This window comes from Lepidochelys olivacea (assembly GCF_965140295.1).
Source record: "Lepidochelys olivacea isolate rLepOli2 genome assembly, chromosome: 2".
Taxonomy (NCBI): Eukaryota; Metazoa; Chordata; order Testudines; family Cheloniidae; genus Lepidochelys; species Lepidochelys olivacea.
In genome coordinates, this window is record NC_140412.1 from 206,790,498 (window position 1) to 206,808,593 (window position 18,096).

General features: G+C 38.7%; 1 protein-coding gene across 2 annotated transcripts in view; it reads right to left on the reverse strand.

The window, feature by feature from the left end:
• CREB5 (cAMP responsive element binding protein 5) overlaps positions 1 to 18,096 on the reverse strand; it is a gene marked incomplete at its 5' end in the record, with an annotated part of 353,505 nt that overhangs the window by 71,446 nt on the left and 263,963 nt on the right. For both annotated transcript variants that reach the window (XM_084620345.1, XM_084620346.1), the window contains 2 exons: positions 14,357 to 14,467; positions 16,166 to 16,292. In XM_084620345.1, coding sequence (XP_084476471.1) covers positions 14,357 to 14,467; positions 16,166 to 16,292 — 238 coding nt within the window. The remainder of the gene's footprint in view (positions 1 to 14,356; positions 14,468 to 16,165; positions 16,293 to 18,096) is intronic.

Genomic DNA, 18,096 nt, shown 5'->3' on the forward strand with positions numbered 1-18,096 from the left:
ACTATTTGTGGGTTTTCCGTATTGTTTTCATTAAATCTATTCATTCTAGCATTAGGTAAGATTTTATACAACCATTTCAGAATTAAGTTTTCCAAAAGCATTTAATGGATGTGTCATTTTCAAACAACTAGGATTGATTTGTGAAACAGAGGCTTCCAAAGCATCCATTCTTCACTCTCTGGCCTGAATTGTTTTGTTGCATTATTATGTGCTGTTAAACTGCTGCTGCCTTCCCACCCAAGAGGAGGCTGCATTTCAGAGCTAGAAGAAGTGATCTCTAGACAGAGTTTGTAAATCAGTTTCAAAGGTCTGCCTGGTGCTTTATGCTCTTTGGATGAAAGATGCTATAGAAAAGTTAATTATTATTACTAATATTATACTTCATTCCTTACATCTGGGGTGTATTTATGGGTACAGAATAACAAATTGTTTAAATCATGCATCTCTGACTGTGCCTTGCCTCTATAAGGTAAAAAGCAGTGTTATTACCATAGTCACATATGAAATGATACATACTATGAAAAGCTCTACCTAGCAAAAGCCCTCTGAAGCTCTGCTACAGCTGCTTATTTTAGGCATTAGAAATAAAAATGCCAGGCAGAGTACTTGCGCCTCAAGCTATGGGAAAATCCAGGATACAACAGCATTAAGTCCCCCAACTCTGAAAGGGGAGGTTAGCTAAGGATGCCTGTGTGACCACAGTCTGTGCCATTTTCTAGCTTCCAGAATATAGGAGTTGGTTTGACATTGAAAGGCTTTGTAAAGGTTGGTCATTCTCTCAAACCTGACACCAGCCATAAATCCAAGTAACTATGCAGCCAAGCACTGGGTGTTAGTTTTTTTCCCCAGGATGAGATGAGAACACATATGAAACAACACACTTAGACAGTATGGTATTATTTACTTACAGAAGAGTCAAAGAGATCAGTTAACAGCCTCAGAAATGATCTCAAGTATTTGAAATTGCAGTATATTGTAAGAAAGCATGGGGAGAGGGGAGTACAAGTTACACAGCAGTGAGGGGAAAAATAAAAGATTGCACTTGTTTTTAATAAAGGAAAATGAATCAGGCAAGTGTTCAGAAATAAGTTACTGAAGCTGTTTTATAAACTAGGTTTAAAATCTCTTAACGGCATTAGCTTACCTTCTGTTGTGTTTGAAGAAATATATCTGAACCAGTAACATTCTCATGAGATTTCATTACTGAAAAGGCTCATTAGAAAGGGCATTAAAATACTAATTACCTCATAAACTATTTAGTGTGTACCCACTGGGATAGTACTTACTAGTGCTCAAGCTCTTCATAGATCCAACTAATCAATTAATGCTCATTACAACTAGAAAGAGTATGCAGACTGCACCATGCAGGAGAAATAAATAAGTCAGAGGTTAGCTAAGAAAGTGAGTTGGCTGTAATAGAGCCCTCCTTTGTAACACAACTGTTGTCTGCTACAATTTAATTTTAATCAGCCTTTCTGGTACTTCTGGTAATGTGACTCTTCCTGCCTTAAGAATCTCAGCTATTGCTATTGCTTCTTAAGTACATAATTTATTAAGGGAGACACACTGAATGGCATGTGGGGATTAAAGTGGGCAGGTATAGTATTCACTAATGCCATGCTAATGTTACATATTGTGGGTGTAACGAGAGGACGAAGGAGGACGAAGCCATGCAGTACAAGTTTTCTTCCACATATTCAGACACAAAACAGTGTAAAAGTGGCAACAGCGTGAATGAGAATCAGACCCAGGAAATCTAACGTACAATAGCAAACTTCCAATATTGTGTGCAAGTTTTGAATCTAATATTGTAAAAATGTACATGCCTTACCACTGCCAGAGCGGTGTAAAGGGGCCATAGCGTAAATGAGAATCAGGCCCTCTCTCTATATCCTTTTAGAATTACTTCATAAAGAAACTACAAAATTCCATCTCATATTTTTAGAACTCTAATGTACAGGGCAGCTAAAGTCATACTTCCACTCAGAGAGGAGAAGTGGCCTCATGAGAACCCTCCAATACTTACCTTGGCAGCCAGGGGTCATCTGCTTGGGTGGGAGGGTCGGACCCATAGCACTCTTCTCCTGCCACACATGCAATCCTCTGCTGGGGTGGTGCCAGTTAGCGCCCCACCCCCCAACCCCCTGAGCTGTTAGTGTTAACACTCTACTGATATAAACTAAATAATTGGTTTGGGAATTAACATCCCATTGAGATGCACTGGGCTGATCATACTCTCACAGCTATGGTTTCAGGCTGTCTGCAAATTCAGGAAGATAACCGTGCACTGATTATACTCAGGTCATGACCTCAAACTTTCTTTCATAACCATGAGAGAAACAAATATACTTTTTTTTAATGAAAGCTGAGATTCTGATGTGATCACATGACTCCAGGAGCTGGGGATCCCAGCATGGAGCTCTTGTGGCTATGCGTTAAACTGGCCCAGGTTAAAGGGATGTAGGATCTAAGCCTGACCTATAGGGTCCTCCAAAAGACCCAATTGCAGCAGAAGTGCCTTATTTCTGCTTTGAAGCGTTCACAACCCTCTATGTAAGGTAGTGTCATGTCCCAGGGTTGGTTTCACTGTAGGAATCGGTGGGACAAGGAAATGGGTTGTGGAAGTGAAAACTGCACAGATTCACCAGACTATAACATGCTAGAGTTGAGGGAGTATACACCATACCTGAGCTGGTTGCAGTAGTGACCAAGGTGGGGCTGCACATGTGGTCTACCTCTGCATTTCCTCTCCCCTGGATTGCCATAGCTCTGTGCAAAGCCATTTTACATGGGGCTTTGGGGTACATTAGGTGATCCCTAAATCTACTGAGATTAATATAACGACATCCTGAACCTTTCGGTATCAGAGAGAAACACATTTAATTTTTAAAGTTTTAAAATGGAAGAGTCTACCCAATTTTCTGAAGTGACAGATCCCAGTGTTCTTGGAAGTCTCCATAGCTTCTAGTTTCATCACAGGAGCAGAAAGTCTCCCTTATGAATTCTCTGTGAGCTGATGCATATATTCACAAGTTATTTGCATAATCCTTAAACTCCCTCTGGGAATCCTTTATTCAGCTACCTAATGCAAACACTACTTAGATCAAACTTCCCACAACTAACACCATTTAGAAGATAGACAGTTCAGCAGAACAAATTGGTGCAGCAGAACAAATTTCCCATTGTTGATGTAAATGGAAGTCACTCCAGATAGATGTTAATAAGTGAGCTTTAGGTAATACCCGTTGCTTTTCAGTTATTGATCCTCAACATTCTAAAGTGTTTCATGAGATTGAAATGCTTTCTTAACAAAAAAAAAAAAAAAAGCACTGCCCAGATAAATAAAAAGGCAGAGATTATGTGTGTTTATACAGATTAAGAATGTGTAGCAGAAACACAAGGAATGAATCATTCTGGAAAAGAAGAATATAAAAGCAGCCATTTGAGCAGCAACAGACTTGGTTTAAGAAATACACACAGCTCTTCAATTTATCCATTCTTAAAATCTCAAAACTCTGCCTCCTGTTAAAATGAAGCTTTGAGAATTCCCACATTTTAATAACCTCCCTTTATTAAACCATGGCTTTAGCAGGACAGTCTACTTAAGAGAATCCGAGAAGATAATGTACACTCTACTTATGAAATGAGATAAAGATGTTTGTCGCAGGAACTCAAATATGTACTCTCTTCTCCCTCACACACACACACACACACACACACACACACACAGATGCATCATACCAGCCTACCGAACTGCTGTACATGGTTATCAGATCAGAAAGCAAATTGGGACTTCACATTCTTATCTCTGTACTTAGCACTATGTTGGCAGCAAGAATAAAGATCATTCTGAACCTTGTCCTAATGAAGTCTGTGTCTCCATTAGTAGGAGAATCTAGGTCTATCTTCTCCACAAACATTTTTGCTGAACCACATACAGTACAAAAAGTGGGCTCTAGACTGAACCAATAACGATGCTAAGTATGTTGGAAAAAAATGTGAAAAGTTGGCACAGGGCAGCTAATGTCATACTTTGGTATATAGTAGTGTTCTGTCAGAAGCCAGACATATTAAAAATATTTATATAATTTAAAATAATTTGTACAGGTCTAGTAAAGACTATTTTAGGCTTTAGTACATATTTAAACATTTGTTTGATCCCACCAGGCTTCATGTGCAACCTTGGCACTTGAGGGCAGTACTGAGGACATGCCATTACTAAATTTTTCATATTTGTGTGAGTGTGAACCATAATAAAAATATCACAATATTTCTTGCAAACTTGAAAAGCAGCACTAGATTACATATGTATTTCCAGATGCAGAATGAAGAATGAACTTTGTGTATATATTGAGAGGTGGCTTTTAGGTTAATTTAAACATTCCAGAATAATATAGCTTAGATGTAACAGTTTGAATTATCCAAACTTTTCAGAGAAAGAGCTGGCAACTCTTGGCTCAGAATCATTATTCACCAGTACAAATACCAGACACAAAAGAGACAAATCTTTTCTGAAACTGTCCCAAGTTACATATTAATTTTTAAATCTTTTGATTGTCTATTTGGAATTGCACAAATGTATTTATTTTGAAAGATCACATAATAAAATATATGAAATAATGCTGAAAATTGTGCAGTCAAATAATATTTATAGAAGATGATGGTAAAATATCAATGCATGAAAAGAAAAGACATCTAAGCAAAGTGATGCCTCCAAAAACAGAGCAAAACGTTAAACTGCATCCTCCTAAAGTTTGTTACAGCCAGTTAGAACAGAGTCAAAGATGTCTTCACTGCACAGTTAACCCAGGTGTTTGGTGCTGGGGCTGAGCACCCAGGTTAGCCTAGCCCATGTATGTGGGTCTCCATAGTAAAGACATACCCAGGTTACTGTGTATTTATTGTTTCTGTACTTCTCTGTGTGCGTGTCTGGGGGCGAATCCTATCTTTCTTTGTGCTGAGAGGCTCCAGGATTCTTTCCCAGTCAATTGTGTCAATTGCAGGAACCTTGGGAGGTTAAAAACATGAGCCAGTCCTCAGCTGATGTAAATCAGCATAACTCCATTGAAGTCAATGAAGCTAAACCACTTTCCAGCAGCTGAGGAGCTGGACCATATATTTTTTAAAAATATTCCTACCCTATGTCACCAACATCACCTCAGATTCTCAAAATCAGAGGAATCAAAAGACTATTTTAAACTGTTTATGCTGCTTGTTTCCTTTTTTCACTCTGTTTGGAAAATGAAAACAAACTAGCCCCTTTCACTTTTGTATCTAGTCAGTTTCAAGGTAAGCTCTGAAGTGACAGCACAATGTTGCAAAGTTTGGGTTGCAATGTTACCAGGAAATGGTGGTCATTTTTGTTTTTTGTTTCCAAACTGTTTCCCTCTATTGAAAAATAAAATTCATGCAAACATTTCTATTTGTCTCCGTTTGTGACATCTCATTTTTAACACAACTTAAATATGGGGCCAAAGTATACCTGACAGTATCCCTTAACTTGGATGCATGAAGATCTAAGAAGTGGAACTTAATTATCAACAAAAGTATATCCCCACTGATAGTATCTAACTAATCATCTAGTAAAGCTATCTTAAAAGAACAGCTTTATTTTCTAACATTTTCCAGTGTTAGAATTGGTTTCAATAGTGTGCATAAAACTATATATACAAAGAAATTATACACATATTGGAAAAAAGGAGACTGACTTAATCAACTGTTATTCTTAAAGGACTTAGGGCCATTCAATCAAGCTTCCTAAGTACACCAGACATACCCTTTACCCTTCCCCTACAGCACTAGAAAGGCATGGGGCACCCAGACACTAACGATCTGAGAGACATACTGCCAACTTTCCCGGAGTCCAAGGCACCAGCTAATTATATGAAATGAAGCAAATTGTAGTTGCCTTTACCATAACAGAGGCATGACCTACCAAAGCTACAGTCCCCTGCATGCTAATAAAATGCCCCTAATAAAGATGAGAGTGGTTGTTGGTCACAATGTCACTAGAATTCTCTAAGCAACGCTTTGACTCCCCCAGAGCTCGGCAATGAAATACATTACACTATAGGTAGGATACAGAATCCTAGAGGATGTAACTATCTACACCACAGTCTGCCTGAAACACACATTTGAAAACATTATCCATGGCACTTCATAAGCTAAGATCTCAGATAAACATTTAATAGGCCAATGTTTTGCTAGTAAAAACAGCAAGTGTAGCACAGTAAAGTTTGCTACATTAGTGTTTCCAGGGTGGGGGACCTAGTCTGTCCAAGGCATTTCAAATTACCTCCCTTGATAACTGGCTGAACATAAATGAGAAAAGCTGCCCTACTGAACATCTGGAGGACAGTCTGTAATCCTCTCACTTCTGGAAAGTGTCACTGTCCGTATTTGAAAGAATCAAACTAAAGAGGGGTAGAAATGTATGAATGTCCCTTCAAACTTAGCTTCTAAGCTGTATATGAACTGTGACCCTTAACTTACAATAAGCCCCACAGGGGTGTCATTCTGAGCCTTGGTAGAGTTCATTGTGGGATGGGGGCTGATATTTGCAACTTCTATTATCTAACTAAGTAATCATCCATTTACATTCTCAGTGCCTAAAGAAATGGCCACGGATGGATATGCACACTAAAACACTTGTTATTTCTAGAGAAACCTCAAATATTAAATACTTTTATATTGCAGGGGAATGGGTCTGAATCCTTGGATCCTAATACCTTCCTCCTCTGCACCCACCCCCTGCAATTTCAAGTTTGTGTTACGTTCAAAACTGGAAAGAAACTATTTTCCAGGATTGGTTTGGATGTGGCTGAAAATAGGTGCTCTCATAAGATTTCAATCCAAAATAGTGGAACCCGCAGCATCAGGAAATCTGATCTCACAAAACTTTCATCATTGAAGATGACCGAAATCTCACAAGAACTAATCTATAACATTTGTATCTTTGAGCCAAAATCTCATGAAAGCAGTTTAGAAGATTTCAGTGCTATTGAATCCAAACTGAAGCCCCCACCTCCATTTGGCTTTGACCCCCAGACCTACTCTGGAACTGGATGTGTAAACCGTCTCCTAAGCCCAACTCTGCTGATAAAATACAAGACTTGTGCACATATTAACTGTAGGTAAATTCTATCCAGAGCCAGTCAAATGATCTGATAGACAGAGCTCAGAGTTGGAAGCCAGGAACTCCTTTTTTCCCCATCTCATCTCTTTCCCAATAGGTTGTCTGCCCCTAGGCAACTCAATTCACCTCTCTACCTCAGTTCCCAAACTACAACATTGTAACAATATTTAATTACCCCAGATGAAAATTAGTTAATATTTGTGCAGAGCTTTGAAAATGTAAATGGTACATATAATAATAGGGAGAGAGACGAGAAGGGAAAGCCTAGAACCTGTACATAGTGAAGAAAAGTGTTTTCTAACTTGCTGTTTAACATTAGGATTTGTTTACAGTACAATAAGTTTCCTTGGCTGATAAAATCTGAAGCTGTTCATGTTGTATTAAATATCTTCCCTTGCCTCTGAGAGGATTTATGTTGTGAGGAGACTTACTGTACATCCCAAGTGAATGCCAGACTTCGGCAGATCTGCCCAAAGTGCAAAACAACTTCCATTATTAGTGACTCTTGCAAAAATCTTGGAAAGTGAAAGCTGTACAAATTCCAAGCAAAAGACTGAAGTATATCTCTGTGACGCAGAACTTCCCCATAACACAACAATTTTTTTATAATTTCCTTTTTTCCTGGCTTCACTGACACAAGGATTTGCTTTTATTTGCTCCAGTTCCCACAGACACACAGATAGACACATACATAAGTTTACATGAACAGGACTTTGTCTGAAAGGGACAGCTCTGAATCAGACTACCACAGTCTATACACACACATGCATCTGACATAAGCCTTTAGAATCCTACAACAAACACAAAAACAAGATCCAGCAGCTCATGTGTTTGGCTAGATGCTAGATACAGCACGCAAATATTGGGATTGTATTTCATTTATTGCTATGGTTACAAAATCAGGGTGGACACTGAAGGAAGACAGAGAAAGAGACACAAATCTGCAAAGACAGTAAATCCTATGAGAAAACAGATGGGGTGGAGAGAGGGAATAAGAGAGGGGAGGGAGAGTAGTTAGGATGGGGGGGGGGAGGAGACAGAGGTCATTTCAACACCCAGCTGAATAAAGACAAACAACATAATAAAAATCCAAGCTCTTCCAGTCAAATAGTCAATAAAATCACTGCAGATAAAGTGACACAAGAAAGAAAAATGCTAAGCATCACTATAACTTGTGGCAACACTTTGTGCACACCTGGTAAAAGCGAGATTAAATATTCAACATGTATTCATAGCCTGTATGACTAACTAAACTGGCTCCGCAATTTCATTCGTCAAGCTACTGAGGGCTTAAGAAGAATTAGTTTCTACTGACTTTAGTTCAATAATGCAGCATTTAGGCCTGGTGGGCATATGGTCTCATTTCAGTGCACAAAATAAAATATGGCTAGCTTTACCCATAGTTTTATATTACGCATGGTGTTAAATATTCCAAGGCAAAGCATACATACCCGCTACAGGAAAACCTACTGAATTTTGCCTGTAGAACTTTTTAAATGCTAGAGCAATACCGCATTGAAAAGTTGGCTTTTCATAGCTTAAAATGAAAAGTCATTATAAGAAGAGATATATTTTCAGTAAAGTCAGTGGAGAATTAAATGTGCAATTCATGTAAACAACTGCAGAAGTGGCACACTTCTTAACCTTTGAACTACCTTGAAAATGTACCATGTAATAGTTTATGTCAGGATCTTTCTACAAAGCAAGACATCATTTTACACTGCTGTTTTGTCTTGCTTAGATTTCTCTGCTAGAGTCTGAGGGGGCATGTGAAAAATTGTTGTTGAAGGCTTGGCAGAGAGAAAACATTTTTCTTTCCAATCACTGACGCTGTGCCAGTGTTTAGAAATGTTTACATCCATGAAAGAATTTTTATTGGTCCATTAAGGTGATTTTAGTCCTGGTGGGTTCAAACTTAGAAAGCATAGGAATCCACTAATTTATTATTAAACAATTTCCTTCAGTATTTTTGCTGTGCTATGGAATGTTAACAGTAAAACTAGAACTTTAATAGATCTGTTCCTGCAGGTACTCCCCATGTCAAACTCCCACCTGAAGTCAACATGGAAAAATTACAGTACTGAGACCAGGATCTGTCCTTTGCTGTGCTTTCCTTTTCAAACAATCTCCAGAGACCAGCCATGTCCCAAGATGTTACTGATATCATAAGGAGTTCTTGTTTCCATGTTCAAGAGTAGCTACAATGACCCAACTGAATTAAGTGCAGAAAACATCAGATGAGAGAAAGAGTGTTAAATTAACATTTTTTCCACTTCGCTTAATTGGACCATCATAACTCCTTGTGGATGAGGAAACAGGTACTATTTATGACATCTGAAGCAGCATAGAACTTAATAGGTCCCTCAGAAAGCCAATATGTAAGTAAATGGAAGCTACGACTCCTACCTTCTCAGCTGATCTTTCTCAACATATTTGAAACTCTGTAGTTATGGAGAAACTGTACAGATTCAGATCTGATAGCTACACTGAACACATAGCTATCCGGACCACCACAAGACTGCCGGAAAGGGGGACTTATCTACAACTGGGCTAAGATTTTCAAAGCCACATAGAGGATTTAGATGTTCCAGTTCCATTTCCATTAATTGCATTGGGAACTGGATATTCAAGCCTTAGGTGGCTTTGAAATCTCAGCTCTAAAATGCAGAAACTTTGTAATATTTTCCATGTCTGAAGAGTGTCACAATTTATGTCCTTCCTCTTCCCCATAAGTTCTCAGAGATTTCTTAGATAAATTATATCAGACCCAGTTAATATGGTTAGTATTGTCATTATAATTAGGAACATGTTCATTATCGGCTTATTGGGGTTTCCTTTTCTAATATATTATGTACGTACTTTTTTTATCGGATAAAAAAAATCATGTAACTTTTTAGATCATTACTGTTTGCCCTACTAATGCTTACAGTGCACTAACACTAGTGCTGAACTCCATAAAGATAATACGAAACTGTTAGGGAAAAAAAGGCCACTGAGGGTATGTCTATACAACCCACGAGAGTGAATTTCCCAGCCTGGGTCAACAGGATAGTGGGTCTCAAGCTAGCGCTATAAAATATAGCTTTGAAATTGTGGCGTGGGTGAGAGTTCAGGCTCTCAACCCCTCTCCCCCCCCCAACCCAGATTCTGCCAGGAAAGGGAGGCACAAATAGTATATTTTATTTTGGTTTTGTAAAACCATTGAAACGTTTTAATATGAAAAATACTGAAAAAAATCATTTTAAAATCAGGGCATTCTTCGTCCTCTACTCCAATTCTGGCATGCAGCAAATATTCCAGTAAAGTCACAGAGTCAGAGATTATGCTTTGCATCATTTGAAAGTTTGCATTTCAAGTTTTCATATGGTATATATAGAGTTAGTTCCAGCTCTAAGAATTCTTGCGATAATGTAACTCATGCCCACATGGGGGGACAGAGTGCCTCACCATGTGGGCATGAGTTGCATTATTGATTGATGAGTCTGCTACAGCCTTAGCTAAGAGCCAGAGGCTCCTATACTAAGCTTCAGAGGTCCCAGGTTCAATCCCACCCAGTGACGACCGGGGTCTGTCGGTGTTACAATAGCAGCTACCTAAATCAAGTTGGAGTTGTAAACTTTTAGAAATCTGATTTTCAGACTTCCAATGGGACAATGCGTACTACTCATTTCTGAGCTTGGTGGTTCACAAGATATCAGAACTGGGGCTAAGCAAAGGTTTGAATACGACTGTTTCTAAAATTGCAAACTCAACTAGCTGCAGGTATGGTACGTGAGCAGCTAATGTGATAGTAAAGACGGGGCAGGCAATTCAAGGTTCATAATACCTTTAGTGTATTTAACCACATGTTCACATGCTAGACATACTCTATTCACTTTTACCTAGTAATTTTAAAGATACATATTACTTCATTAGGAGGGGAAAATGTATAACATCAGTGCTTGCTGGGGATCACGGGGGTTTTAGCTCTGAATCTAGCAAGAAAGTAATACTGATGTAGAGATTCAAACATTCATTCATTAACTGAGACAGTTACAAATCACCATGTAATATGCTGAAGGAAAGATATATCATAAAACAAACTGTAAATTTTTGTGATTATAACTTAAATCCATTCTGGTTTATTAGGTACAGCAGATTAATATTTCAAGCAATATATTTTAATCTAAAGAAAAATTTAAAAAATCTAACATTAGGTCACTGGATTTTGCATCCTTTAAATGGCAGGAAGAAAAAGCTGATTTAAAAATTATACCCTCGTTCCCATTTCTCACAACAAACTGACTCTGGAGAAGTTATCATGGTGAAGTTCTTTGGATTTTGCCATCTATACTGAAAAGTCTCCATATATGCTATTTGTTTATGAACATTTATTCTACAGGAACAAGGTAACCACTTAGAGACCTAAACACCGTTATGCCTAGTCTATGGGTCATATCCTGCTAGTCCCATGTAAGGCAAGAGGGATTTGGATTACATCTATGTCTCATATCTGAAGAGGAGTCTACCATGGAATCTATTCCGCCACTTTGTGTTGGGGAGTAAACAGTCAGCTATGTAGATTAGTGCTGATCCAACTGCCATTGACTTCAGTAGCTGTTGGCTCAGACCCAGTCGCTAGCACTTCTCCAGTTACTATGGGCTGCTTCAGTGACTTTTGTATAGTATATGCTATGTATATAAGTCACAGAGTGCAAAATGGCAAAATGGCACATATGTGGAGTTGGATGCATCATTGATAACAGCATTAACTGTGAAGAAATCTGAAGTTCATTCTTAACATAGGGCTCGATCCTTGGGGATGCTAAGTGCTCTCACATTCCACTGACTTCAACTTGCAGGAGGTATTCAACACCTCACATTTGCAGATCTTTGAATAGGAAGAAGATTGCAGTGTTTATTTATAAGAACAAAGAACAGGACAGTGAAGAATGAAGTTAAAATGCAAATTGTCAATTCATTAACTAAGTCATAATGAATGTTTCTCTCTAAATATTTCCTATGGTTTCTTCCTTTATTCTATTTTTTCCTGGAGATTTATATTCATAATGGGTGAATGAAAAGGGATGTTATGTTATATGTGTATTTTCTCATGCATTCATTTTATTTATGTTAACTGCAACATATAATATAAATACACAATGTGAAATATTTACAGGAGTAAATTTTCAAAAAGGGAAGTTTAGGGTCTGTAATTGGTGCCTCTGTTCTATTGGTTCATACCTGTGCTGCTGCTTTTCTAAGAGAGGGGGCAGAAAAGCCCATAGAAGCAAGGGAAAGAGGCATCAAGAGTTCTTTGGGCAGTATTTTGTTCTGTAATGTCTTGGACCCGTTATCAACTCAGACTGGGGAAGATTTCACAGAGCAATACCTTTATGTATTAGAGTTCGGGACAAAACAAGTTGCTTCAGATTAAAGAGATCTGCTTTAAAGTGTAATTTCTGATATTACAGCACAGAATTCTCATCATATGTACCAATAATTTAATTTTGTTTTAAGTAGCCTCACAATTTCAGTAAAAAAAAAAAAAAAAAAAAAAAGCGGGGGTGGAGGGGGGGAGAGGAAAGGGGGTGGGCAGAAACTTTAGTCTCCAAAACAGATGCCAGTTTTGGATTTATTCAACCAAGGAGTATTTGGTTTGGCTTAACATTGCTTGGGTTGAAAAAACACATGCCTATTCCAAAGAGATTTAACAAGGTCTGCTGCAGATGCTGTTGCCATTTGGCATGTCACTGTTACTGTGTGGCACAGAAAGAACTCTAGACCACAGATTTTGCTTGGCTGAAGTAGCTAGCATTTTTGGCTACATCTGTTCTTCTGGCCAACTGGCTGCATGTTTACAGAGTGTGGTTGTAGATGGGGTGTTAACAAAGCTTGGGTTAACAGTCTAACCCAAACTAATAGTGAGGTGAATGTGTGATCTATCATGACTAAGAAAATAGAGACAGGAAAACCTTGTATGTTTTCTGGTCCTAAACTGTATACACAGAGGGTTTCTTGCACATACTGTACCAACTGACAGGTACACCTTTTCCTTTGCCTTGGGATGAATGACAATTGTTTTACAAACAGACACTAAATCTACTAATCAAACTAGGAAATATAAACATGTGGTGGTTTAAGGCTATATGAGACATTCAACTTTGGGGGCCTGAGTCTCCTTGCTCATGTGTTACACTTTTCTACTAGTGTAACTCCACTAACTCCAATGAGCTCATTCCTGGTTTACATGGGGATGAAAGGACAACCAGGCACAAAGTATCTTGAAATGGATCCACATATTTAATGTGTCAACCTGTGACTTTACACTTACAGCTGCCATCAAACAATTATTACAAGACTGAAACAAAATGTTAATATTTCAATTATAATGTAAGCATATGTTGATGGGCACAGCTATGGGGTATTATTACTGTATGCTCCTCTGGAAGTGGATGTATGGGGCCCAGGGACTTACAAACTCAATGCTAATGGCATTCACACAAATAAATCCTCTGCACACTACAGGGGAGATTTAAGCGCACAATACACACATCACAGTAACTTCAGGAAACATTAGAAGCAGTGCTTAATTTGTAATGAAAGAGGTGCCAGGGCTCAAGCAATTTTTTTTCACTTTCATATCTGATGCAGCAAGCCTAGATTAAGCACTAATTAGAAGTAACTATTTCATTTAAAATACTAAATCATTTTTGTCCAAATTATCACTTTATCAGTTGCTCTAACCTCATCAGCTGCACTCAAGAAAAAAAAATATAATCCTGATTTTCCAAGCATTGTTCAGTTTGTGCCTCTAACACTGTTCTCTGACATCACCCCTGTTTGCCACATGCCTACCTAGAAAAATCAGACAGTATGCCCGTGCCCACCACACCAGACCCCTTTACTCTAGTGTTTGTTTACTTACAATTTTTTAACCCAAGCTGCAGACACCATCACAGAACCAGCTAGCCTATTTGCTGATTTTCCACACATCTGCACCAACATTCCTATTAAACATGGTAAGGATCAGATGGTCCACTCTCTTTAAATTAATCTCGCCCAGAGTCAATGGAAACTGGTAACATCTGAAAGTGCATGTATGCTGACAGCCAGTTGCAGGCATGGATAAAGATCACATGATCCATGACTAAGAATGAGGTAAGCTATGCCTGCCTACTGCTCCAGGTAACTGCTGTGTAAAAACAATATAAAAAAGGATTTGTAATTGTTTCTTTTTACCATTTTGGCTTCTGAATGCATTGGAGGGACTTGGGGCGATGCACACGGGTTATTGAGATTTGGGCCTTGCATCCCCATGATACTGGAGTTCATTGACATTTGTCTCTCCATCTTTAAAAGGAAGAAAAAAAGAAAAACAAATTAGACAACAAAATAAAGTCTAAAAACATTTTCAAGGACATATGTTCAGTTTCTTTTCAAAGGGACCCAGCTTTATTTCTTTGAGTCATCCCTCAAAAAACTGTTTTGTGAACTGCTTATATTTGCTTATTCTCCAAATTTGTCCTACAAACGCTGCTTTTCTCAAAAGCCATTCAAAAAAAGAGTTTCTTTTCAAAACAAACATATCAGCCACCCAGGTTTGAACTTTTTTTGTAATGATTTCCCCCCTTTTAGTATAACAACACTCTGAGTTAAGTGGTTTTAAAAGCATCATTGTATAAAGTTGTGGCTTCTGCTGTCACTGCAGCCCAGCTCAGCTTGTTGAAAACGTAAATAAAAATCCATGATCTAGAGTGTATGGAACAGGAATTGGGTTCTTTTTTCTTCTCTGGGACTGCTCCATCAAGGGGAGTTTTTCATATATCCCAGGTCATGTTAGTGTAGCTTTGGAGTCTAAACAAAACAAAACAAAAACACCCTACCAACCCTTTAGAGCTCTTCTTGCAAGCTAAATTCACTACACTATAGTACCCTGACAAATTCAAAAGACAGTTGGAACAAGGAGAATTTACTATTTAAAACTGCTTCTCTCTAATGTTTTCAGTGAAAAGAGATATGGTAGGATTCAATGTTTTATTCCATTTAACAACAGATGACTGGATTCACTCCTGTGGGTGAAGTAGGAACAAATTTGCACCCCCTGAACCTGAAAATAAGCTGTACTTTAAAGGAATATTCACCCCACTGAGGGCTCCTTGGGAGTTCTCCCATGACAAGTACTGCCACACTCTCATTTCTGGAAGACTTAACACAGACAAGAGCCCAAATCTGCCAGGTGAATTGCCCAAAGTCCCATCATTGTTCCACCATGCACAAAACAAATGGCATGCTCTTCCCTTCCCAGAGATGGAGGAGGATACTTTTATTTTAGGAACAGCACAAACATTAGCTCTCAGACAGCCTTGCAAAATGAACACATTCAGCACAGTGAAGTATGAGTGTTTTATTTCATTATTTCTAACCTTCCTCATTAATTTCTGCCGTTTGTCTCCCAAAACTTTTTATATTAACAGGGCTGCTAAAATACTATGAAAAGTAGGGGCTGCATCTTGCAAGACAGGTAACTGAAGAATGGGAGCTGAGGGCAAAGGCAACCATGTAGGATTCGGTCCATATCTACAGCAAATGACTGATTACTGGTTCTGAAAAATAAATCACTTTCACTTCTTATTGACTGACCTCCTCACAGTAGGTGAGTAATTATTTTGAGATTAAATTGGCATCATGCATGTGCTTTGTCCAGTAAGGGCCCAATTCTAATCTCACAATTGTGTAACTCCATTGCCTCTAGTGAAGACGCTGTTGATTTACACCAGTAAGTAAGATCAATATCAGGACCCAAAAAACTCTAATAAAGAATAAGAATATGTGATTCTAGAATGTGGTTCAAATCAGGAGTGGTTCAAATCAGGAGACCCTCTACTGGAGTTAATTGAGTTACATCTGTGTAAAACAGGCATAATGGAGTGCAAAATGACACAAAACTCTGTATTCTCTATTTTGGATCACTTCATTTTCACTGTGTGCAGTGAGGTAGATCTTTGCCCCTGATAATGCCTGATACAGTATTAAAATAAAATAACTTACTGGCATTAGTACTGCAGAAGATCCAGGCATGGTAGGATTGGGCAGGGTGCCAGGCATAGAGGCAGGCATGGGCTGTCTTTGTCGGTTGTGTAGGTGTAGTAGTGAAGACAGAGAACCTGGGACAGGCCTAGGAGAAAGGAGAAAATGGTGTCACTGTCTGTGGAGGCTAAAGCAAGCTCGACAGTCCCAGACATTTCTATCACAAACAGCAGTAGACAACTATATAGAAGTAGAAGGCAGAGTATTAGTGCCACTGTCTGTAGATCCATGTAACAGAAAGTATTAAGGAAACGGCAAGTAAAACCCAGGTCTGATTTCCTTTGATATTTCTTAGTGAATGCCCTAATTTGCTTTACTTCCTGGCAAGTATGATATAGACATTCTATAGTGAATGCATTGTTATAAATTCTGCCCACAGACACAAAACAGTGCATGATAGTCTATTAAACATGCATAAATTAATAGAAATCTTATCACCTATAAATTACTTTAATTTGAACATTTTTCACTACTGTATATACACAGATATATCTTCTGCAATAAACTCCATTTCCTCCTTCCAAAGCAACAGTCCTGATTTTACTGGTCAGCATGTCACTCATGGCACTGGAAATGGAAAAGTGAGAATTACGATTAATTCTCAGAGCCAGATTAAGGGGTTTATAAGGAAAAAAAAGGAGTGAAAAAAAGCAGAATGGGTTAATGTTAGCAAAAGGCATTAAAGAGATTTAGAAGGGTTTTTTACAAATATACCAGGGGAAAATAAATATTAGAGGGAAAGCAGACCTATTAACAAATGAGAAGGATCATTAAATGAATGGATTCAAAGATAGCTGGGGTACTGAACTACTTTTTAATAACTGCCTCTAAGAAGAAAAACATTTGGGAAGTCATGATTCCCTTGAAAAGGGAGGGAAAGTGAATGATGTGAAGACAAAATCGGGCAGTCTAGATCATATGGAGCCTTGGGTGTCAGGGGAGTTAGTAAACCAGTTATTCAGCTTTTTTTGAAAAGTCCTAGAGAAGCAATGGAGAAAAGCAAACGTAATATTAATTTTCCAAAACCAGGATAGAAGACATGCAACATGGCAACAAATAGGACAGTTCAATTTTGGGTGTCACAGAAAGAGCATCACAGACCAGAATGCACCTGCAGCATCATGTTCAATCCATTAGCAAATAGATATTGATAAAGGCACTGGAAGGCGTTAAGAGGAAATGCAAATAATTAGGAAGCTGGAGGGACTGATTTATGACTTAGGTAAGCAATTTGTATGGGGCAAAGATGAGAAAAGTCTACAAATATTTGAAGCCTCTACACTTCCAGGGTGTTATTCAGCCCTAAATAAGCACCCCCATTCCACTGAGGGGTCCACCGCCAGCGACTGCAGCCCCCAAAGTGAGCTATTCTCGTCAGGGAGTTGGAGGTCATAACTGCGGTAGTTGGGAGCAGCACAAGTCAGCTCACCCCCTGGTTATCCACTGTCAGTGGGTCTCCTATGAGAGAGCAGGCTGCACTTTAAATCTCCCTATCCCCGTGAGAGGAAATAAACGCAACTGTTGCCTTATCTCCCCAGGGTCTGAATTTCCCCTATTGCCTGGAATGCAGCTGCTACCAGCATCTGTGAGCATGAATCAAGCATCAAGGATGGAGAGAAGTTACGTAGGGTGGGACTGTACAGGGACGTGTAACTAAGAGTAGTGAGATAAATCTAAAAATGAGAAAAATGCAGCTGAATATTGGGAGAAACTTGATCTTTATTTGGGTTTTTTAGGTTGCAGTCATCTCCCAAAGGAAGTGTGGAAGCCACCCCCATCCCACTGGACAATGCACTGAGCTTATGTGCCTTAGGGTACAATCTTGAAGAAGGACAGACAGACTACCATGACCTAAAGGATTTTTCCCTTTTTTCACTGCTGTGAGCTCACAG